Consider the following 26148-nt stretch of genomic DNA (forward strand, 5'->3'; position numbering starts at 1 on the left):
TCAGTTTAGAACGCAAAAAAGAATGATCGCAACTCACACAAAATAACTCACTCAATGTACTTCAATTTAAACTTTAACCACCACAAATAATTTATACTAATCATAAAATCCATTGCTCTGTTGTAATTTAAATAAGAAATTTATTTTTTTAATTATAATGAACCGGCTAATTAAGAGTGTTAAAAATTATCGTTAAATTGTCGTAAACCGAGACTTGTAGCAATTATTCATGTATTATTACATCGGAACACATTTCTCCATACATAACTATTTACACAAGTACGTAATTGAAATTGATTGGCGACAAAAAGCATTTCTATGCAAATACATAATTTCAGAATCTTTTGATTTACAATTTATAAAAACAAAGGCGAACCACATTGCTCGGGGAACAGATAGCCGATGGACAAAGAGTTATCGAGTGGATATCGCGTACCGGAGGACTCAGTTTGGGCAGACCACTCAAAAAGTGGATCGATGTCCAGCCGTGGATATCTTTCGGTTAAACCCATCGGGCAGCTTTCATACATTTTATCAGTAGTAAAAGCTGTGTATTTTCTAGCTTTTTCGTTCAAAGTTAACTTATAGACCCTGCCCTCTACTGATAGTACCCTTGTGAGAGATCTAATTTGGAAAAATAATCTCTGTCTAATCTCTGTCTCTGAATAATGTCTGCAATGTTAGGTAACAGAAACTTGTTATCTAATATTTGTTTATTAAACTGACGATAATCAACCACAAGCCTCCATTTCTTTTCATTAGAATAGAATAGAATAGAATACATGTATTACATAACACCACAACACAATAATAAACAGTAAAAAATAAAAAGTAAAAAAAATAAAAAATAAAACAGAAATAAATTAAAACTAAAACAAACAGGAAATGAATAACAAAAAAGAAAACTAAATAAAAATAATTAAAAATAAAATCTTAGCAATAAATAATTATGCGACCACAAAGCTGGTCAACACTATTGTTGTACTAAGTAGATGTCATGTGTGCGGCTGTGGCGTGCGTAATAGGATCCACTCAGTTAATGTCACCGCCGGGACAAGGCTGTGACGCTGATTTTCAGTGGACCCTAAAATTTAGAATATCCATTAGATTTATCTACTTTCTTCGGAAAAAAGTAGAACTGGCCTTGACCATTCTGAACTACATTCCTCTATGATATCATTATCTAACATATTTTTTGTCTGATTATTAAATTCTGACTTAAGTGAATGCGGAATTGTATAAGATTTCACATATACAAGACTAGCATTTTCTTTCAACGTAATAGAATATTCCATTAAGTTCGTAGTTGTTAATTTATCACCTGGAAGATGGAAAATATCTGAGTATTTAGCACAAATTTGTTCAATATTGAGCTTGTCTCCATCTTGTAAACACTTCAAATCTAGTAAATTTAATAAGGACTTAACACGTTCTACACTTGTATTTTCTCTATCAAAATTGCAAACTTCAAAATTCTCATGCAAATCTAAAATATCTAACTCTGAAAAATCTCTAAATCTTGGTCAGTAGTGTTCAAACTTCTAACCGGGATTTTTCTGTTTTGTGGTTTAGTAATTAAACCTGAAATAAACACTCCTTCTTGAATTTCTCTAGCCAATTTTACACAGTCGCCACTGTGTCTGGTAAGAAGAAATTTGATACACTCGTAACGGTCTGCAATTTTATGCTTGAATAGATTAAAATTACGATTTATCCGCTCACGCGATACATGCAGCCGTAGACGCATACCACATCTAGAGGTGCGGGTGATGAAGTTATATAGATTTATCGGATATCAAAGTTATAACAGGTAAAAGAACTAATATTAATTGCTATTTCGGTAACTACTCTAGCAAACCATAAAGTTTTTAATGCCTGGCTCTGTCATTTAAAAAAAATAAACAACTTCAAAAATACGTCACGACAATCGTGTGTGTTATTATCTGGGCTGGTGATTTCGGTGTTTATTTATTGAAAACATACCGTAAGTAGCGTTTTTTAAGTTTACCGTGAATATAAATGTTTATAAACTATACTTTAAGAAGTAATTTCATGGTAAACGTTAGAACCACTCAAACGGAATATTATCATATTTATCCAAGTACACCAAAAATTTCATTAGTGCTTTTTAAGTGCTGGATTTGCGGTGTATTACTGCATTTTATTTGAGATGTTTTTGTTGGTAGTACGGAGGGTATTTATTTAGCAATGCAGAATAATAATTTTTATTTATGAAAACTTGTATTTAAACTGAATGCTTTTCTAATTTGCGAAACCAAAAGCCGCCATTTTGCGGTAGGAGGAGCGCATCGCGTGAGCGGTTAGAGGTAAACAAACCTCCATATTCGCACTGCTTAATTTCAGAGTATTATTATGATAATCAATAACTGCTTTGTATTTTGTTAAAAAGTTTTCTCCTAAAATTCCATCTACTGAACATGACATGTTCTTAAAAACATAAAATTTCTGTCTTAAAAATTGTCCTCCATATAACAAATTAAGAAAAATATAACCTTCTGATTGCAATTTTCCACTAACGCCTTTTATTGTTATTTTCTCTTAAGATACCTGTTTAATCAAATCACTATATTGACATAACCATTCATGTTTTATGACACATGCTCGCTCCACTATCAACTACTAGGTTCAAATTACAGTTGTTTGCTAATTGAAATGTTACCTTATTGTTGGTATTATAATTCAAAAATGAGCTTAAAAGTTTAAGCAAGAAATTAAATTCAACTTCAAGTTTACTACGTAATTTCTTGCTTGAAAGTTGATTACCTTTGATGAGAGATCCAAAGAAAAAGGTATCTGGTTCAAAACAATTCAACCTGAGCCACTGGAAGTTCCATGGATTGATAACTGTTTGATGAATAGAATTGGTGGCTCTGAGGTTGCGCTCTGGGCACATTTCTTCAAAGAAGTTTACCTTTGCCCATCAAGCACCACACCAACTCCTTATTATAGCAATTGCGTCGTCATTGAAGACATTTACCACGTTTTGATGGAATGTGTTCGGACCGATAGACTCAGGAGACAGTTGGGCAGTGTGGCCAACATACTCTTCAACTACCTCCGTGGCCGAACGGTTATCATGCCACGCAGAGGTCCCAGGATCGATTCCCGGGCCGGGAGAAATATTTGTATGACCTACATTTATTTCTCTCGTGAGTTTGGGTGTAATTTGTGGTTGTCTATGTGTGTGTCCATTGCACCCGCGACACAGGGTTTCCCTAGTGCGGGGCTATGTTGAGTGTGTGCGTTGTTATAAACATACGGCAGACTGGGTGGTGTAACAGTATACTGGCCGTTCCGCCGTCGAACGAAGCCAAGATACTGCACAGAATAATTTAGATAGTCTTAATCTAGGTTAGATGTATAAATTAAGTAGCATTACGGAGCGACATTACTAGTAAAGCTACTTAGATTTAGATTAAAAAAAAACGTTGATTAGTTGAAGTCATAGATCGTATTATAAATCTCAGTTTTAAAGTAGACAATAGGCTTAACTAGAATATAGAGAAGACATTGTACTCGTATATTTTCACAACTAGGGACAGCAGCCTGGGTAGGACTTGCTAGGATCTTCCTCGGCGAGCTTATATGAGAAACCATCATCAGCTACAGTAAGTACTTCAGCACAGCTGAAATGCAAAGATAATCATTAATATCCAACAACGTTTGAAAAATTTTTTAAAGTAGAATTTAGTAGAACATGTACGTTTGTCATATAAAAAAATGAGATAGTTGCTGGTTAGTCAGTATTTTACTGACGAAACTCCAAGCACCTTGCCTCGTCGGACAAAACAGTCAGGCGTTTTGTATGAAATAGTAGAGTTTCTCTTATTCAAGATTTATTTACTGATGTAGAGATTTAGCGTACATAGACTAATTTCTTAAAGCAAATCGATGGGGATCCTGTTATATGGACTTTTCGCCACTGCCAGTTACAAGTGTGTTACGAACTTACGTTTTATATAAGACTGACGATGTTTCGCAATGATATCCCATGCATCGGTCCTTAGCGGGCAAGAAGTTATCAAGGGGAACCACAGCGTTCAGCTCCGGAATATAACAACCTTCCTGGTTCTCTGAAAAATTGTGATATATTTAAATATAACACGTTACAACCGTCGACATAGAGTTTACATGAAATATTAAAAAATACAATTTGATCTCCATCTCATCTAATTGATGATGAGGTCGACAATGATACACATAATAGGCCTTACATATATATATATATGTAAGGCCTATTCACTCTTGCCTTGAAAAGGCTTAATAAATATGGAAGCGTAACGCTTCGTGCGAATCTTGGATGTATCCACAAGATAGGGGTGAAACCCCAGCCTACGTCGATGATAAAAAGGGGACGCCGTATACATTCTGTAGAATATAATATCCAGTAGAATACTGATAGCAGGTAACTTTCGGTGGTGTACAAGGCTTTGCGGCGTCACCTCAACTAAATCCAATAAATATATTTTATAATTTAATAAAAATAAAATGTGTAAATAAATAAATAAATAAAATAAATCCGATTCACCGATAAGGTACTTGCCACGTTGTTTAATAAAAGGCAAGGTGGCCAGAGGTATTTAGCAAATTAATCTTATAGGTGGCAGCAGTACTCCATATACGAGTGGAAATGTGCTTAGTACTGTTGTATCAAATCAACTATCTCGGCGTGAAGTAACGCTGAAGCGTGGACCCCACGGAAGAAAAAAGCAATGGAATTGCCTTAAGCATTGACTTACAAATAACCGCTCACGCGATTCATGCGTCTCTGGAAGCATACCACACCTAGAGGTGCCGGTGATGATTTTATACCGATTTATCGGATATGAGCGCATCGCTTGAGCGGAAGTTGGCACGCGTCAGACGCTAACTAACCACTTCTACTGTATTTATTCTTCTGTGGTGGACCCAATACTAAGGTGAACCTTGGAAATGATGACAAGCTTCCTGGCTGCATTCGTGTCAATTTCTTCGATAAAAGCTGTGATAACAACTTTACGGTACACTAGGCCAAAGCAAAATGATATATTGACACTTCGTAGTAATTTACGCACAAAATGCGCCTTTTAAAAGCTATGAGCAAATAAACTTGTGCAAAATTTAACTTAGTTTTTGTAATAGGCATGTGTCTTTCTAACAACGTAATAGAAAAGTTTTTTAATTGCACGTGCCAGCTCGTTTGCAATATGGTGCTCCAAGAAATCTTTATTTATTTATATTTAGGTTACAAAGACCCCTAAATACCTACATACCTCATAGACTAACATACATATCAATATAATAAAACACGGATTATTAATTATTTAGTTACACTTATTGTCTGTGACGTGTAACGCAACGTGGGTGTCCGGTAGCCGGCCTTTAAAGCGTCGGTACATGACACCCTTCGGTCAAAACTCCTTCACGAAGGTCGACTCACCACAAATGAATTAAAATAAAAATCGTGTGTGATAAGTGTAATATATACTTTATGACGTCAAGAGTTCACCCCATTAGGTACCCTAACAGGAGGCGAGAGTGCTCTCCCTTTCTATAACTTCTATTTAATATCTAGGTATATAATACTCACTGAATTCATCCGGCTTAGGGTACAAAGGTCGCATCGCTATTCCAGCCGAGGCTAAGGTCACAATTGCACAAATTATTATTGATTTTATCCACATTTTTTATTCTTAAGTACACGTCCAACTTTTTGTATAGTATCAAATGTTTTAAAATGAATCGTTTGTTTGTATCGTTTATATATCCAGTAAAACCAGGTTATCTGACTTATAAGAGTTTATCTGCACTGCAATGACGTCATCTATTTAATCCACGTTCTGGGAATACCATCAGTAGAGCACGTGGTCGAGCGGCTTGCACACCGGTTTACATGGTGTCACCATCTCTGAGCTCCCGGATTCGATCCTCGACCGAGTCAATATAGAAAAACCCACTCTTCTATATTGTTCCGTTCTCCGTCAAACATCCGTATAAAACTATTCTGTCACAATGTCAAGTATGAAGCTTCATTCGCATCATACGTCTTTTAACGCGATAAGTGCCTCCCGCTGAGTGTATCGCCGACAGTACAAGCGCTCAGACAAGTCTTTCATTTACATTACAAGCCTTGTACAAACCCCAGCATTCGGTCCGGCAACGTTATTTCACCGCTCTGAGCGCGTGTTTATGCTTCCATTTTCCTCGTAGTGAGCGCTTGGTGTCATTAGCCAGATATAGTAGACTATTCTGCTCTCGTAACGAAAAAAAGCACAACTATGCGTACTTTAGACAGCAGTTCTGCCTTTTTTCGTTCTGAGGGAATGTATTATAGCCTAAACTCTAGGTAAATTCAATGTAGAATGTTTAATAACAAAACGTTGTCAACCAATGATGGCATAGGAAAATAACATTTTTTTCAATGCTCCTTTAATTGAAATTGAAATGGGTAAGTAGGTAAATGGGTTATGTAGAAGTAATATTTACCTAGCTAATTATTATTAAGTTTACAAAATACGTATTGATACATATCAGTTATTAATAAAAATTAGCTATAACGGTAGATGAAAAAAACAAAATGGTAAGATTTTATTTATTAACAGTTCAAAACTCTGTATTTTAGTCTTAAGTAAGCCTTGTGAGAGTAATAAATTATCATTCATTGTCATTGTCATTTGATATTAATTTATCATATATCATATCATCCGGCATCTATCTCTGAACATGAATTAATACCAACACTCGGACGTTTGCAATATCTCCCTTCAAAACTAAAAGTCACTAGGGATGACACAGTTTTAGAAATAATTAATCACTGGTCATTTTTATGTCATTTTTAGGTGATTTGAAACTTCTGTTGAACAATATTCATTATAAACATGACTACTAAATTTAGTATTATCCATAACCCAGTTGAATTGGGGGGAAAATAATGAAATTGTAGTAACTGTGAACGAGTCGGAGATGAAAACCCTAAAAATCATATGTTTTTGTTTGTTGACATTTTTTCTACATCGAATTTGGCCAGAGTATAGGTATTTTCGATTTTGTATGAGAGTTATGTATCTATTACGTAGTAACTATTGAGTAATCTGTGCCCAGAGTCTTTGTAAGACAAGTTTAAAGGAATTAACATTCTTACATCAATGTGACAATACATTTATGGAAATCTTCGATAAACGAAGTCGGAAATATAATAGCGTGTCAACCCCATCTAGTGCGCCAGACGCGTACTCGCAAGCGTCCTACACGATATTGCGACGACCACCCATCCTCGAGGAACTAGATTAGTCTTTGCGAATGTAGATGGCGCTTCTCGCCGTCAACCCTGTTTTGCCAAAATATCAATTTTTCATGACCAAGTTTGATAATAACGAACATTGGCCTTATGATAAGGAAACAATTTCCGGTAACTTCCGTTTTATGCGTGATTAGCGACCCGCACCCCCGCGCGCCCGTTTAGTATCCAAGAGTCCGCGTAGGTATAACACTGCTTTCAGTTAGAAGTGTTTTTCATGTGCGCGCATCTTTTCCGCTTACGTCATAGTATCTGTGTAATATCTCTACATGTGCCCCGTTTTTTATATGTAATACCCACGATGCTCTACCGACTGACTTACTTATTTAAGCATATAATTTAGTTATGAAAAATAGTGACACACGTAACATTATAGATTTTAAGGCTTTCGTGAGACGCTACTAACCACTTCTACTGTATTTATTGTTCACCCATATCAAAATATACGAAAATGTTATATAAAAATATACGTAGTGTAGATATCAAATGACTTTGTTATTATGTATCATTATTTTCTCTTTTATATTAATAACATTTTATATATTAATTTATATATTTATATTTGTTTCGCGAAGGTTTCTATAATTGCATAAGCATTATTATTAACTAAATTCCAAAAAAATTTGGCATTCACTCACACGAAATCACGGGGAAAACAAAAAGAAATACGAGGTTAAAAAAAAATTAAATAAAATAGTTTATTTACTCTACAAAAGGGTTTTTGTTAAACAGAATCATAAACTAGCTTAATTTTATAAAAGTCCAATCTTGAAACCCATACGTTGAGAGAATTCCTGGATCAGCTCACTGTAACAAAGAAAATGAAACATTTTATTACGAAATATAATATTACAGGTACGTTATGCTGTACATGCACACGCTTAGCGGTGAAAGTACATCTTCAAATTTAAATGAGGTACCCTATTTCCAACCAAAACAAGAATCATTACACTCCATTCATAAATGCCGAAGTAATTGAGTAACATACACACACAAAAATGCAGTCGAATTGAGAACCTTCTCCTTTTTTGAAGTCGGTTAAAAATTATAAAAAAGACATTTTGGTATAATTATTAATACAAAGATCGAACACATAATTCCTTCGATCCGGCCGGATTCGAACAGACTTCTAAACGACGGAACGAACCACGAATTTTTATTAATTTAGTGTTTACTTAGTGTCGGATCTTTATATCTGATTTTCAACGACTTTTCAGCGTGTATTAATAATTATAACGAACTAGCGGAGTAATTTCACAAAAAATAATTGAATATCAATTCAACAAAAAATTTAAGACGTTTTGGGTTGATTTTTGACTTTTTAAAGCATTTATAAATACGTACTTGTAGATTATGGGTTGAACGTTCCGAGCTAGCGAGTAGAGCAACCACCAGTCGCCAATGTCCACATTTTCGGAGACGATTTCGGCCGTCTTGTGTGACATGGAACTACAGCGGGCCCTCAGCAGATACGGACGAGCGCTAGGAACCAGGAGAATTACCAATCTGAAAAGGTAATGTGGTGACTAAAGAAATATGAACTCTGAAGCAGTTGTAAGTTCCATCTAGAAAGTCTATCCATGAACGTTAACGTTAAAAAACTCCACAAAATAAAAGTATTTGGCGTTGTAATAGATAATACCAGCTACGTTTGGTTGATTGTTGAAGTACAGTTGCGATGTTACACGGGTTAGGAGACTCTAATTGGCATACGGTGACTCCTGCGAATATCTCAAGTCATTCATGGCTTTGACTAAATGTAACATATGATTAAATATCATCTATTCTGTCCTAATTAACAAAACTTACCTATAAATAACAAGAATTCCCAACAAAACCATCAAAATGATGTACCAGAACCACAGAAAGATGTAGACCTTTTCGCTGATGACATTCTGGGGCAGCAGGCACAGATTGTCCGCATTCTGAATGCTGCCACCCGCTCCATAGTAGTAGAAACTACACTTCGTCATGCGAGGAAACACGTAGATCAATGGATCATATCTGGAATATAGAATGCTATTTGGAATTCCGCAAAACAACTAGCAACACTCAAGTAAACGGCGAAAGAAAACTTGTAGGTCCAAGAAAGTCTACAAAATATCTTTGCAGACAAATGGTCCCCAACTAATTGAGACTCCCTCTACTTACAGAAAACCTGAGCTCTGTAGTGGGCCGATAACAGTCCCATATCTTTCTACATAAGTTTTATTTATAGTGCCCCTTCGTATCAACTCTTGGTTATGAGGGAAGGTCATTAGGTGAGCCGCCCCGGGTGCACATACAGCACCCTCCCTATTTTCCAGATAGATACCGGAGCTGTAGGCACGCTCACTTTCCATCGCGCTCCGTAGGACTAACAATTACCACCGCTGAGCCGCTGACTCGAAATCCACTACCACGGGTCGATAACAGCAAAACAAGGTACATTTAGTAATAATAGAACCCCTCCAGTTTTTCCAGGGAAATACTGTCCCCATACTTATTTCGGTTGCCAAGCAGTAATGTGGTTTTGAAGGGCGAAGGCGCTCGTGAAACTACAGACACTTGGAACTTGTCAACTTATGTCTCAGGGTGTCGGACGCAGTGTCAGTTCCCTCAGATCTTTGTGACTTAAAGCTCTGAGTGGCACTGCAATTTTTAGGGACCGGCGTGTCGCTTACCACCAGCCACACGACTTGTGCGTTCCGTCACTTAGTATTGTAAAGAAAAAACTTGTCAACTTAGGTGTGAAAAATACCTATTCGTATGTAACACGTTTATTCCCGTTTCCAAATGTTAGTAAAATGCAACGCGAAAGTTTAAAAGTATATATTGTCCACTTATGTCTCAGGGTGACAGACGCAGTGTCAGTGCCCCTCAGATCTTTGTGATTTAAGGCTGGTTTGTTGCTGGTGCCAGTCTATTACATATCAGCAGAGTGTTTGGACCTTAACATCAGCGAATACTGATTTTATGTGTTCAAAACATAATCTTCAACGTAGTCTTTGGTAATACAATTATGTTAATAAATTGTAATAAAATATTATTTCAATGATTTTTTGACATGCGGATGGAGATACTGACATTTGCAATAGCCCTGATTTAAAGTTGTGTATAGGCGGTACGCTACCCACCATATCAGCAATAATTTAAACATACCTGTCTTCTTGGGCCTCGTTGGAAGTACGTAGTAGCTGGGATCCGAACGACAGGAACTGGCCGTCAAGGAAGGTGTTTATAAGAAACATCTGCCCCACCACATTGACTAGACACAGCAATTCGCAGAACCAGTACGTGAACGCATACAAATTGTGTGTCTGGAAAGATATTCCTAATTACTAAGTCAGTATATCACAGCACAGTCAGATATAAAAATGAATATGATGGTTACAAGCACATAAAGTCTTCAGCGAAGTGTAATGGCCTAGTTCAAGAAGTCCCTAAGTCCGTTTCTTGCTTCGAGATATTGCTAATCTTTTTGTCTTTGAAACAATAATACGAAATCTTTGAAAGAGTAACCGGGGTCAAAGAGTATCGCTTTGGGGTTTTTTTGTATAAAAACGTTTGTTATTATGAATTGATGAATGTTGCTTGAAGATACGACCAAAAATAAGATTGCACTTAGAACGAAATCTTTAGGACTTAGGGCTTTTTAAACGGGACTTAGAGATTTTAGTAACTTTTTGGACTTAAGGATTTTCATAATTTTTTTCTGAACTTACAGGTAAAATTCTCTGAAGTGATATATTATGGGTTAGAAAATTTTATGAGTAGGTAAAACAATAAATTCAAAGATACAAAAGAAAGCCTTTAATCTTATATAGGAAATGAAACTATTTTTCCGGATCACACTATTTTTCATGGTCCCATGGTCACGGTTGACCGTGACCATGGGACCTGTAAAGGGCCCGAAACGTCGGTTTGTTTGAAAAAACAAATATACGCGATTTAAATCCGGAAAAATAGTTTCATTTCCTATGTGTAACAATCGCGAAAACCTAAGAACTTTAATCTTATAGTCAGATTAATCTTAATTTTAACAAAAATAAATCCTTACTTTAGGTAGCATATACTAGAGAACCAAATAAGGTATGTAGGTATTAATTAGCATGAAACAGAAGAACTAGAATAAGTCTTATTCCAGTTCCTCTGTTTCACCTTCAGCGTATTCTGCCATTTGAGTATTAATTTCATAAATACCTAGCAAATGAATGGGCACATATTCCAAGAGCTTCAAACCCTTCAGCATCAACTTAGTGATATTTATATATAAAAAGATGTACTTGGGGATTTCTTGGACTCAACTGAACTCAACTCATTGGACTTAGCAGCTTTTCAAATTTTTAAAGTGAGACTAAACTATAGACATTGTGGAGTTTTCGCCAATGGTGGCAGTGGTGCTAAGTGATCTTGAACTGGGCCATTCATTTCCACCACCAATTATATTTCGCAAAAGTCGTTAGATTTCAAGATTTTGGCGGTTTTTACTAAACGACGTTTCTCGTCATGGTATAACTTTATAATCTTCCTCATTGTTTTACGGCAGTTACACGCTATATGATCACCTATTGACTGGCAATATGCAGCAGACGGCTTCAAGGATAGATGTATCCCCCGTATCCATATATTTCGAATCGATTTTTTTTTTTAAATTTGAACCACGATTACCGAATTTTTTATTATATATTACCGAACCATTCATAAAGACAGTTGATAGAGTCAAAGGAAATTGGAGTTTGTCTCGACACCACAGCGAAAGCTACTCACACCTTGATGCATGTACATGTAGTGGACGAGCGTACGGATTTTGGTTTCCCGGATTTCAGAAGTGGTAAACGGATTCATGCCACCCGCCAGCTGAAGCAGCAAACCACCTTCCCGCATCTTCCATATCGCACGTGGAATGTAGCACATGATAGCCTGTATAATTAAATCTTTTTTAAAAATAGTCTCTTTAGAACACAAATAAGTCTGCAAACAGTCATGGGGGTGGGTACACGAGAGTGCCTCCCCGCACGACGGACCATTCCTTTCCTGCAGGTGTGGTAACAATCGGCGAGCATCTTACGCCTATTAGCAAATCCTTGTAACACGATAGCAAGCATTGCATTGTATACCATCAATACGATAAGAACAATTGGACGTAGATAAGCAAAAAGGATGCAATCCACAAAATTATCAAAAAATGAGTTATATGTACCAAACGGTTCCTAAAGTCTAAACTCTTAGATCAGCAAGAAAGTCCAACATGTAAACATAAATAAATATCTCTGGAGTTACATGCCATTATAAGTTTTAAGAAACACTTTTAAACTTCAAACTCATTGACTTACAATTATATGGACGTCGGGTCCGCGCTAAAAAGTGTCCCAACTTATAGGGCGTTAAAATCGTATACAGAGCGTCATTCACGCTTTGATCTTCGTTTGTTCGACTGACAGTGAAGCAAGCAAAATTTGACAGTACTGCGATGACATCACAATTTAAATTCAACGTTTTAGCTTTTTCATATTCCTTTACATGTCACTACGTTTAAATAGGTTGACTTGGGACATTTTTTTCGTGGTTTTTGTATTAGACCCGTCGTCCATTTATTTGTAAGTCAATGTTCAAACTGCTATATCTCGAAAGTGACTGGGTGTACATTGGATCCTTTTTGTTTAACTAACTTGACTTGATGATCTTGACTTATTAATTCGTAATGAAAACTTCAGGCTCGTAAATCATCGCTGACATTATATCACTTGTCAACGGTTCGATTTATGGGGGGGTTATTTTTCTCTTCTCTTCTTATTTAAGAGCTAAGCTCTTGTTGGTAAACTAATCGCCAACCGTCTCTGTTCAGCTAACTTTGATATCCTATTATGACACGACATTTTTTATTTTTTCCCTTTTCTGATCTAAATAACTTCGTCTTGATCGTCCTGTGCCTCTTTTTTCTGCAATCGTCCTTGTCCTAAGAAAAGTATCGTGACGTATCAAATTCTCAAACATCTTTCCGCTTGGGTTCTCTATTGTCTTTAATAAGCTTCATTTGAAATTATTGTTCAAGATTATAAAAGCAGCACTTCAATGTTTTGTTTTACCTTTGGATAATTTCAGTTACGGGGCCTGATTGGACCGATAACCGCAAAGTCCAATTGATTTATTTCCAAGAATCTAAACAATAATATTTTGGAAAGTTATATACCTGAAAGAACAGCACGAAGCACGCCCACTGGTAGTATGTATAATATTTCTTGGGCACGTTGATCTCAAAATCGCCTATCACACCTGGAGCCACGACTTCGGTTCCCACCTGAAAGTTTTGTAGATTATACAACATTGAACGTGAGAGGTAATGAAAGGGAGGATGGAAACAAATACTATTAATTGACGAGCTAACTACAAACTAACTAATCATAGTTCCCTTGCTAGTTAGCAAGGGAACTATGATTAGTATGATTAGTATAGTAATACTCAAGTTCTTTTATGATTACAAGTAAGCAGATGCAGTGCCATTAAGAGTTTTAAATAGCAAAGACATTAATTGACAAGTCTCGTGTGCCTGTAATTTCACCAGCACCTTACCCCTTAAAACCAAAACGCAGTAATGCACACACTACTACTTGACAGCAGAAATAGGAAAGGGTACTACCTTTCCTATGACCTGGACGAGCTCTTTCACCTCCTACTCCATCCTAGTAGTCCATATTTAGTAGCAGTAGAGCTCCTTGCGAAAACTTCGTTCAAGGAAGTACTGCCAACTTACCGTTCCGATTTGGAAGGGTAAGATGAAATTCCAGGTGCAAGGGACTTGTCTACTTATGTTTCAGGGTGACGGGCGCAGTAGCAGTGCCACTAAGATCTTCGCGGTTTAAAGCTCTGAGTGGCACTGCAACTGTCATGGATATACGTGGCGCAAACATTGTTCGTCTAGAATAAAAATAATAAAACAAAAGGCGACGTAATATCGCCTATAAATGCAATAAAAAATTTCATTGAATTTAAAGAAATGGGAATTTCAAGAAGTGGTCATTTGCAGAAGTGGTTATTTGAAGATGTTGTCATTTCTCATTGTGGTTCTAAACCGCAGAAATGAAACTGATATAGATGTAGTGTATTTTTGTTGTGTTTATTCGATTTGACGGATGGACTTTATGCCAAATGGAATTAATGTCATACAATCTAGACACCAGCCAAAAGATGGAGGATTTCATTATCCACTTCCTTTTCGTTCCGCAGTAATTTACATTAAATTGAGTCTTTTTAAATATGTTGGAATTTCGGTGTATATTATTAAGTAAATAAATGACTCTCTGCCATATGTCACGTTCACCAAATATGGTTACGACACAGGAAAATTAATAATTGTCTGTACTTATTTTTCCTTGTTATTGACCAATTGTAATTTCTAATGCGTCACCGCTTATCTGTGTTGGGGTGTTTTTAAGTACCTATTAGTTACCTTAGAATAATAACGAATATAATGATAGTTTCATATCAAACGAACTGTCACAAGAGAGGCAAAAATCAAATTCATGTAGGCTAGTTTTAGTAGTAGGTTAATAATCGGTTTTCGTGAATATTTATATAAAAATAGAAGCTGAAACGCGTTACTTCCTTGTGGAATGTGATGGTAGTATCTATTTTATGTTTGTCTGACGTATTTTTACACTCATTTACCGCACATTTCGTCATTTTTAGCTAAAATTCTGGAGCTGTTCGCGGTGCAAGTTGACCTTGAGCACTGAAGGCCCGCCCGCCTCACTTAGCGTGTGCGGGCTAGGTTTCTATGCGTTATTATTCTAAGTTAGTTACATAGTACATAATCGTCGATGTCGGTGTAGAAAGAGCAAAAGCGCCAATTCGAAAAAAAATTCTGGGGTGCATGCTTTAGGTTTTAAAGAAAATATTTACGTTCTGTTTTAAAATTCAATTTTGGTTTTAATTAGGTTTTAGTAATAAAGAAAAACATGTTCCCTGAATTTTTTTGACCATTTAAAAAAAAATCAGAAAACTTTCGCCCTGTTTACAAAACATAATACATGTTTTTTTGCGGTTTGATAAGTCCGTGACTTTGAGAATACGAAGAAAATATTTTTTTTAAATTATGATTTATTTTTCTACATATTATATCTCATTTTAACACTATACACCTTGACCAGCTATAATCCAACTTCTTAAACCCATCAAAAAAAAATTTTTTTGTCAAACTGAAAATTATGCCTCTTTCTTTTTTTTTTCATTTTTCGGCTTTTCGGATGGAGCCTGGAGCCATTAATAAGATTTTATTTAACTTTATTTAAAAACAAGGAAACCTAATCACACACTATACACTAATTACAGAAAATACTACGTAAGCTATAAGTAAAAGATAGAGTAAATACAAAAAATTAGACAAATAACTCTAACGGTCCCTAATTCAATTAATTTGGAATTAAGACAGTAAAAATTAGTCAGTAGTGTTTTTATTGTATTATTATGTATGTTAGTCTATAAGGCATGTATTTATGGGTCTTTGTTACCTGAATGCAAATAAATAAATAAATAAACATGTCCGCCAAAAGCGCCTCTTCCAGCTATCATTTCACTTCCAATATCAGATATCACTTCCTCATTTAATTCAAATCGGTAAAAAAATCAGAAAATAATGTCAAATGGGGTTAAATCTGATGTGAATAAGGGGGATGCAGCAATAGTTCGTAGGTATTATAATTCGACAAGTTTTGATGTTCTGATTGCGGATGAGAAACAGAATACTCAAAATTCCGGTTTTATGCGTCTTCAAAAAATATATCGACCTCACCTAATTTCTATTTTATTTTCACGGCAATTCAAAAAATAACGTCAGTTGCTCAGAAGAATGCTAAATTAAGGAAAAAAAATGCGATATAAATAATTAATTATTTTATGCAATCGTTGCATAATGAGGGTTCATATTGTCGAGTACCGTGTTTACGGTGTTAAGTAAATAACACGAGATACTTTTTGTACGAGTAAATAAAATAATAAAACGCAGCCAATATTTTAATGTGTATTTTATTAACAATCCATGATAACAAACTCAAACAAACGCTCCAAAACAAAAAACCAAAGAGAGAATACAAGTGGACAAGTACCGCTTAGATATGAATTACTTCTTTTTTTTCATAAATGTTTGTCGACCCAGCAAACTACAACGAGAAAAGCCCTAAGCGCCCAATGACATTCAAATATAATTACATGCTTCGGGCCAAAGCAAGTATACTCTTAGTTTTGTATGAAAAACCCGTTTTCCTAAAGTTTTCCTAGATATCATTATGGTCTTATAGAATACATACTGCGCTTGGAAGTGAATTTTCATTGTAATGTGCAAGGGGCGTTTACGTGATTACAGGAATATCTAAGTACATTGACCTAAGAAAGTTATTTTTGTAACATAATCATCAACGAAATTAATCACGAAGTTTTGCGATTAGAAACATTATTACATATAGGGTAATAACTTCAAGGATTTTTCAAAATCCAAGCTTATAATTACAATTAATCTATTTACTCATTTTTTGGAATAAGATATTGTAGGTTTGTGTTCTCGAAATGTGTATTCTCTACTAAAACGCTGCATTTATTCTCATTTGATTGAAGAACTCCTTACAATATAAGTACAATATGATATACAAAACATGTAAATATAATTGCCCCATTTCTTAAAGGAGAACACCGCATGCACAATAATTTGTTTATTTTTCTTCATTTTTACATAAACAAATTTCAACAAGCATCTGTTAATTCTGTCCAGAATTTAACAGTATTGTTTATTAAGACAGTTTTCTTTTATTTATTTATACAAGATGACGTCAAGATAGAGGGTAATTTTACCAATTAACGTGACGTTAAGTACAACAAGCCTGATAACAGTTCTAGCGTCACTCAGAGCTTTAGGTTGCAAAGGTTTGTGGGGCACTGCCACTGCGCCCGTCACCCTGGGACATAAGCTGACAAGTCCCCTGTGCCTGTAATTTTACCAGCATCCTTACCCTTCAAAACCGGAACGCAGTAATGCCCACATTACCTCTTGGCAGTAGAAATAGGTAAAAACCAAATAGAATAGAAGTCGCCAAGCACCGCTTATATTTTAATCAATAAATAAATTTTACTAATCAGGAGGCAGTAGAGCAGGGTTTATTAACCTTTTTCTAGTCATGAATGAGCCTACGGACCACCTACGGACCCTGTCCTAAAAAATAAAGAAACTAGGATTAACTTTTACTAACTTTACTTAATTGCATAAGAATAATTTAGTGTGACGGTTGCTGTTCCATCAGAATTAGAATCAGAAGCATTTATTGTTCATCATTTATTGTCCAATAAATTAGATAGGCTCGCCACGCACTCCCGTTCAATCGACGAACCCCTTAGAGGTCTATGGACCACGGGTTAAGAACCCCTGCAGTAGAGTTTTTGAGTAGCGGTTTTTTTAAGCTACACGCAGTGCCACTCAGAGCTTTAAATCGTACTGCCACTGCACCCGTCACTCTGAGACATGAGTTGACAAGTCTATAATTTCTCTAGCACCCTTACCCTTCAAAACCGGAGCACAGTAACGCTGACATTACTGCTTGGTGGCAGAAATAGGTAGGAAACTATCACGATGTTTAGTAACGAAACTCAAGCAGTAGAAGGTTGCCTAATTGGGTCATGTATTGCGACATGACAGATATCATCTATTGCACACCGTAATAATGGGCAAAGTAGCTGGGAAGCGGAAGGTTCAGTTAAGCAGATCGGCACCAAAACCGTGGAACATTTTTGCTAATTAAAAATTTGCAAAAATGCGACGTTCTTTTTTGACAATAGAATTTTGATTGTGAACTGAAAAGAATGCCTTTGTGAAATAATTTCTGAAATCATAATTTATTAATTAAAGTAGGTACAGGAGTAGAAAAATGAGATTATGGCATTAGTTTCAAACCGCTTACCCTTTTATCAAATCCAGTAGGCATGACGTAGGTGGACATCACCCAACAGAAAGTATTCACTGTTTGGGTCCACCCTTTCTCGGTTCCTGTTCCATGGCACTCAATGGGCTTCCCGACCAGCTGGCCCGTCGTGAGGAGAATGGACCCAGCGCCAAGGATCGACGTCGTGAATACGCAATGTAGACGGAATAAAGCATTGTCCGTGTATACTTCTTGGTATTTAAGAAATTTTGATATGCTATGTTTTATTGGTGCGAATGCTGAGTACATTTTTAATTATTGAATTTTTGTGTGGCACAATTTTTATTGGATAATGGTTTTCTTTAAAATGAGGACTTATATAACTCGATTTTTTCTTTTAAATTTATTATTTAATATTTGTTGTAAATTTACACTTACATTGTTTTACACTCTATGACTACTTTTAAAATAAACAGAAGCTTGAATTCAACAGCAACGTGCAACAACAACTAACATTATTAAGTCCAGAGTTATATTTATATTAAAGTGCATAGTAATATTGTCCTGTAAATGAATCAAATAATGATATTTTTTCCTCGTCAATGACGAATATACATATTCATTATTCTTAGATTATTTTAGGACATAGTGTTGGCAAATTTTCTTTTAACAACATTTATAGGTACAACTCTAGCCTGAAAACTCATACACAGAACTAGTGGAACAGAAATTTCTCAGTAGTTTTATGAAGAAAACTGCCTACATATCAACAGAACAACTGGGAAGGAAAGTACCAATAGTTCTGTCAACAGAACTAGTGGGAGAGAAAATTCTCAGCAGTTTTGCGAAGAAAACTGTCTATTTATTAACAGAACAAATGAGAAAAAGTACCTGTAGTTCTGTCTACAGAACTGTAAAACAGAACTAGTGAGAATAAACGGTGTTTACTTACAGGATTCATTATTTTATCTATCTTCTAATTGTCATCAACTCATTATACGTTCCGCTGCTGGGCGCACTGGTCTCCTCTAAAGGTTAGACTATGTATAGTCCGCCACGTTGACTGAAAGAGCAGTTACTTCTAGTCTACCGTTGGAATTCCTAAGACGGCTCGTACCAAAGTAATAAATTTCAATACGCAAGCGTCTTCCCCGACGGTGCCCAGCCCCGCTCCTACGTTTTGCGTAGGACTGGTATTAAGGTGGTTTTCTTCCTTCGAGGCGAGACGAGACGAGGCGAGATGAGGATTAAAATTTGCATGACAAAATTTCAATTCTCTCCTAGCCTATCTTCAGTGGAAATGGTTTGGATTTACTAAGATGTAGACATGAGCGCCGCGCCGGTGTGCCGCCGCCGACAAATGCAATCGGCGCGCCGTTCAGTTCGGTCAGGCGCTCCGATCGTACGCACGCGCACGCATCCGTATTGTATATGTGAAAATGGCGACTCCAGAAAATTACTTTTCTAAGATAAAACTTTTTTTTATAAAATGTTAGTTCGCATTTGACCTCCATCTCACCTGATGGAAAGTGACGATGAGGTCGACGTTGGATGAATGCCTATTCACTTTCGCCATGAAAAGGCCCAAGTTATAACGTTCAGGGAACAAGTCTGCAGACAGGGAATTCCACTCCATAGCCGTTCGCCATATAAATGTGGAACCGTAACGCTTCGTGCGAATCTTTCGAATATCCACGACATATGGGTGGAACCTAAGTCTACGCCTAGTCCCCCGGTAATGGAAAGGGGAAAGCGGAATTAAATCGTGTAATTCCATCGCACACTCTCCGTTATATATCCTGTAAAATTCCGATAAGCTGGCAACTTTACGGCGGTGTTCAAGGCTCTGCAGTTTCGCCTCCACTAATTCCGAGTCACCTATAAGCTTGTTGGCGCAGTTGTCAATTGAATCCAAGGTGGCCAGTTGGTATGTAGCAGAGCCATCCTAAAGGTGGCAGCAGTACTCAATGCACGACCGGATTTGTGCTCGGTACAACTGAAGCAACTGTCCCGGTGTGTGTGTCCCTATGTACTGACCCGAGAGATAGGGTTTTCCGGAGAGACTACGGGCTCGACGGCAAGACCAGGCAACTGCGGGTGTCCGAGCTAAACCCTTCGCCAGTGATACGCCTTTACAGGCGTCTCTGGCGGACCCGGACTTGGGTATGGACTCGCTGGGCTTTGTGGTTAACTGCAGAGACGGACATGTTTGTCTGCCCCGGTTGCATGTGTCCGGGGCGTCTGTCTCGTGAGCAGCTAGCGCATCTTAGTAGTGGTCTAGTTGAGGGCCTGTATACGTGGAGACGCGCGGAGCATGTGAGTTGCCCTTTAAGTTGGAAGCTATGTCCGGACATTGCCGCAGGACTCTGCGACTGGCATCTCCGGCACTAGCCCGGAGAGATAGAGGATAAGCTAGATATCCTCCGGTCCCTCCAGCCACTTAGTTTATTGGGAACTGGAGAGACGTTGTTTTTTGCCCTCAGGAAGTGAGCGTGCCTTACAGCTCCACCACCAATGAGGAGATTTGGTAGTGGACTCAGAGTCGACGGCTTAACGGTGGCAATTGCTAGTTGTGCAATGCGCAACGGGAAGTGAACGTGCGCTCCGGTACATATCTACAAAATAGGGAGGGTACTGTACGTGCACCCGGGGCGGCTCACCCGAGGCACTAACCTCTCGAAGACCGGATGAAGTCAAGTGACAGAGGTCTGTGAGAACCCTGTACACTGGCTGATCTGGGGTCAGAACCTGAATTTGTAAGGTACCTGTGTGCGCACAGGTTATAGTTTCCTACTTGTATGCCCTAAGGGTAGGTAGGGAGGGTCACTATAATCAAAACTAACGTAGAAAGATATGGTGCTTGTCCCGGTGTGAAGTAACGCCTCACCCTTGAAAGAATCCCAAGCTTCCTTGTTGCATGTTTGGTCATGGATTCAACGTATCTGCCGAAGTACAAATTGGGACGACAGGTCCATTCCAAGTAGCTGGAGACTGTCGGCTATCGGTATGGATATATCACGAAAAGTCGGAGTCAGCTCAAAGGAACTCCGTTTTGTGGAGAGTAGACATGCCTGCATTTGGTAGCGTTAGATTTGACAAGTTTGGCATCGCCCCAACCGGAGACTGCTTTGAGTGTAAAATCCAAACGGCTAACCATAGACTCTCGACAAGACTGGATTTCCTCTCCACTGACCCTTGCATTGGTCAAGTACCTATCTACAACTGTGTTGTCATCAGCATACGCAAAGCTACTTGGAATTAACATATCATTGATATGCAGCAAAAAGAGAGTTGCTGACAGTACGGAACCCTAAGGAATCTATCGCCATATGTTCGGCAGAGTAGTCTTCTAAGACTTCTCGAATCGAACGTTCGCTCAAGAAATCCGAGATCCAATTGCAAAGTGGGTAGCCCATAAAAGGGCAGGTTACTTAAAAGGTTTGCGTGCCAGACCCGTCAAAGGCTTTAGAAATATCCAAAGACACTGCAAGTGCTTCACCTTGCTCGCTCCATACGTGACAGGCATACACAAGAAGATCCTCAGTTGATCGCTTTCTTCGGAATCCGTACTGGCGATCACTGAGGAAGACGTTGTCTTCAAGGTACGACAAGAGACGGTTGTTGAGTACAGTCTTGCAGAGTATGGAAGTGGCTGAGATAGGTCTATAGTTGACAGAGTCAGCTCTGCTTCCCTTTTTCGGCACAGGTTGCACGTTTGCAAGCTTCCACGACATGGGAACTAAACCAGTCTCAAGTGAGAGGCGGTACAGGCGTAGGCGTGTGAAAATAGGAGACAAGTCAGGGGCACAGTTACGTAGGACTAGTGCTGGAATTCCATCTGGCCCGCTAGCTTTATTCACGTCTAGATTCCGCAGAGTTCTAAGTACCTCTTTTTAGCGTATGCGAATTGGCGCCATAGTCAGCCAGTCTGAGGTAAAATTAGATCCAGACGCGAACGCATTGCAAAGAGTGAAGCAAAAGATTTGCCTTGTATTATGCAATGTAGGCCAGCGTCCCGTTCAGCATCAGCAGTGGTGACATAGATAGGCGACAAAAGTTAGTTAGTGACTTTATATTCAAAGATGTTTTGTTTAAAAAATTAATTTGTCAATTTCTGGCGTCGCCATTTCCACTACGCATACACAATATGGAAGCGTGAGCATGCCTACGATCGGAGCGCCTGATCGAACTGATAAAAATTTGATCACTATAGAAATATATTAAATTGACATTTTTCGATTATTTACATTTAGTTAGGTACGTAAACAAATGGACTATAGATGCACAAATTGTACCTTGATATGCTATGTTGCGTGATGTGACTTGGTGAATAAATATTAATTAATTTAATTTAATTTAATAATTTTTTTGTTGAAATAATATTAACCTTAAACATTTTTTGTAGGTAAAATTTATGTTTCGTTGCTAGTTTAAATTTCAGGATTTAATTAGAGATTAATAAAAATTCTGCTTTATATGTATAAGGAGCTTATATTATATCTGCCCTGGTTGTCACTAGGTAAATAATACGTATATATATAAAAAATCAAAGTCGTATATTCATTTCAACTTAAAATTTAATACATAACTTGAGAAAATATCATCTTTGAACATTAAATTCAGTATAATGACAATAATGGCTTTGTAATAAATAGTAAAAATTAAATTCACTAATAAAAAAGACCTTCAATTATAATTATGAAGTTTTGATAATATTTGAATGTTATAAAGCAGACTGTACACTAATGCAGGGGCGGTAAATGCCGGTAATTCGGTATCATAATTTTAATTTACGGTTATTTGCAAATTCAGCTGTTAGTGAGTTAGTCGAAACTCATGAAATTTGAAATTAGCTTAAAAAAATATGCTACTGGTCATGCTGAGGCCTAAATTGTTAATTTCAATTTGTAGCTTGAGATAAATGAGGTCAAAGTTTACCAAGTACGTACGAAACTGTGAAATAAGAAAAAAGCTTCGGGAGGGAATCGACATTCCGCCTATTTACAAACAACTTCATTTAACTATTCAGGCGTTTCAAACATTATCCAAACTTCAATACAATTAATTCGCTACCTTTCTCACTCGACAATAACTAAATTGTTAAACAAACCTAATATCCTAACACATTTTATTTATAGTTTTGAGAATTCGTAATATCCAACAATATACAGAGCTTCAGTTGTAATGCCTAGTTATAAAATTATACATTATTCTATAATAAATGCGAACATATTTAGGTACTTATGTTTATTTGTTAACCCTATTTTGTTTGAACAGCCTAGTTATTTTCTTTTTGCTTAAAATAACAGATTGATGCAGTACTTGGTGCAGAAGGAATTTATATACTCTAAAGTATAAATTATAAAGACAACACTTTTTCTATTTAGGCTTTTGGGTGTAGCTGCAGTATTCGAATTGCCATAATATAATTTGAGCTCTTATTCATATGAATTCTAAACTGAAACTTCGTAGGAACTTTAGTTTACTTCCTAAGACATGCAAAACTTAAACTATACGGTTGTTGTGATTATAATACTTCGTGCAGATATCTGATTTGAGCTTTAATATCATGCTTATAACAATAACATAAAACCCCTATAATTTTAAGCATGTATTAAATCCCAATCTGAACCCGATCCCCAGACTGTGCACAAACTCATTTTGTTCAAAATTATAAATAGGTAATGAATAATTGAATAGAAAAAGAATGAGATTTCTCAAATGCGATGAATTAAAAATGTTTTATAAATACGTCTACTAAATTCAAATGGATATTAGATATGAGCAAATCAAAACCAAAAAACTAAACAACGAATATAAAAATTCACTACACATGTAATGAATTCTTATTTGTGACTAATCCACCTTTCGCTTATTTTTACATTGTATTTCACAAATTTCTTCATTATATTATATACTATTCAGTTTTTTTACACAATCATCGCTTGACTGATACAAACCACTCACTCAAATGATGGCATACTTATCAATTTCACACAAAATTCGAAGGACAAAAGTCCTTATACAATATTGATACACACTTTACACGCGATCAAACTTAACAATCGCAATAACTAGCTGAATATTCAGGGCAAAATTGTAAATTACATCAAAATTTCCCAAAAGGGATGTCATTTTAATAATGAACACTTGTTTGTCACAACTTTAATTGTTTTTTTGTCGAAAGAATAGCACATTTTGTTATGCGACAGTCTTATTTCAAGGAATGTTTGAAGACGAATGATAATACGAAGATGAAATTGAGAAAGATTTTATCCAGTATAGACATGCTGAATGGTCTAAGGTTGAAAAGAAAAAGGTCCCTTAACACTCTTCCAAAAAGTCTCGTTTAACATATACATACGAGTATGTAACAAATTCTTTAAAATAAGATGTCGCTTCTCCACTATACTTAGATTACAATTGAAAAAATCTACCCAAAAAGTCTTTTAATTTTAAAATTCATAATTTACATGTCAAAAATTCACAAACGCTCGTTTATACGAATTTCATCAAATATATTATACAAAAACCCAGAGAACCAAATACATTGTATATTAGTCAATATATTATTTGTTTCTTTGGGGCTCTACATAGATAATAAATACTAAAACGGTAGTATATCACAATATACGACAATATATATAAAACTGGTATCGCTGGTACAATACTGAACCTCAAATCTTATTGGTTTCGTTAGAAAGTCAGTATACTTGAACCGGAAAGAAATAGACGCTCTATGCGTGTCACTTCCGCTTAGACCGCTGACGTGAAATTCACGACGTTCTTATTACATCGACGTAAAGCTATTCTTTTTCTAGTCGGCGATTCCGTGTCGACTCCCTTAAAAATAAAACTAATAATGTAATCCATAAAGGCCCATTCCCGGCAATTGGCCTGAATTAATTCACCTTCGTCTCTTTGTACAAGAGAGAGCAGTTGTAATTTTAACACACGTAATAAGGAAAGGAATGTTTTAGAGCGGTAATCGGATTTATAGATACATATTGTCAAATTGCCATTTTGATACACAAAGAAGTCCGGTATTTACTTCTTTCTCGTTCTCGTAACATTTCGGGTCCCGGTGTCAGTGTGCATTAAGCTTAATTTAATGAGACAAACATAACGTTAATTTTGATTGAAACATACAAATAGATCGACATACACGTCAACTATAATACAAATCCATTCATTCTTCATACAAAACTCAATAAGGCAGTAACAGTCATTTTAGTTCTATTCAGTGCTTTTTTATTTTTAATATTTTCGCAAAAATGATAAATGGGAACGATAAGATTGTTTTCATTGTGCTTTTTATTGATATGCCTACGAAACAATACTTTGGAGAAATTTTATCCACACTAGCTGCCGATTTTGTTCCAAAAATAACCATTACAAGTGCCAAAAAACTAGGCCTTCACAATAATTAAGAACCTCCTCCTGTTTTGAGGTTCTCAAAACAGAATTGAAAACCTTTTAAATTTCGGAAACTTGTAAAATTGGCACCTGTGCTTAACATTCTTGTCACTAAGTTAAAATCAAAATTTTGTTAAATTTCAGGTCCCAAAAATTCCATATAAAAGTTGCAATAACAAATGCTTATTAAAAAGTCACTAAGTATAAATACAACCATAGTACAGCATGCGTAGCATGTAAAGTAGATGTGTATTAAAAAATGTCTAATAGATACAAAAATGTACATAGCGATCCCAAAAAGGGTAGATAAAGTTTTAAATCCCTTAAAATTCTTCAAAAGGCTTTTTAATCACACGTTTAAATTTAACCAAATATACTAACTTCAACCTTGGTATATGTGAATGGATATTCAGATCTCATGGCACAATTAAAACGGTGTTGCCAAGTAACTAAGTTGCGAATGCTTTGATTAGGCAACAAGTTTTTTTATGATAGTTCGAAAATTGATGTGATGCTTGTGAATGAATAACTCGAAAAGTCGATTAACTCTTC

The 26148-nt window shown here is 36.5% G+C and overlaps 2 protein-coding genes across 3 annotated transcripts; both read right to left on the reverse strand.

Annotated features, from left to right (window-relative positions):
• Nucleotides 1–3453: 3453 nt before the first annotated feature.
• Nucleotides 3454–5717, reverse strand: LOC113233281. Its single transcript, XM_026468344.1, has 3 exons — nt 5591–5717; nt 3974–4094; nt 3454–3647 (listed from the first exon to the last, which is right to left on the reverse strand). Exons 1-3 carry the CDS (start codon nt 5682–5684, stop codon nt 3554–3556), a joined length of 309 nt encoding a protein of 102 aa, XP_026324129.1. The 5' UTR covers nt 5685–5717; the 3' UTR covers nt 3454–3553.
• A 2280-nt stretch (nt 5718–7997) lies between these two features.
• Nucleotides 7998–18479, reverse strand: LOC113233339 (innexin inx1-like). 2 transcript variants are annotated; one of them, XM_026468442.1, is made up of 7 exons: nt 18220–18479; nt 13470–13577; nt 12047–12199; nt 10439–10596; nt 9107–9256; nt 8642–8803; nt 7998–8104 (listed from the first exon to the last, which is right to left on the reverse strand). In XM_026468442.1, the coding sequence occupies exons 1-7, from the start codon at nt 18256–18258 to the stop codon at nt 8050–8052; spliced, it is 825 nt and encodes a 274-aa protein (XP_026324227.1). In that variant the 5' UTR covers nt 18259–18479; the 3' UTR covers nt 7998–8049. The 2 variants fall into 2 exon arrangements, with proteins under 2 accessions (XP_026324227.1, XP_026324226.1); XM_026468441.1 differs by having other exon boundaries at nt 9107–9301.
• Between the last annotated feature and the right edge of the window lie 7669 nt (nt 18480–26148).

This window comes from Hyposmocoma kahamanoa, unplaced genomic scaffold (assembly GCF_003589595.1).
Source record: "Hyposmocoma kahamanoa isolate Upper Pololo Valley unplaced genomic scaffold, ASM358959v1 78, whole genome shotgun sequence".
Classification (NCBI taxonomy): Eukaryota; Metazoa; Arthropoda; class Insecta; order Lepidoptera; family Cosmopterigidae; genus Hyposmocoma; species Hyposmocoma kahamanoa.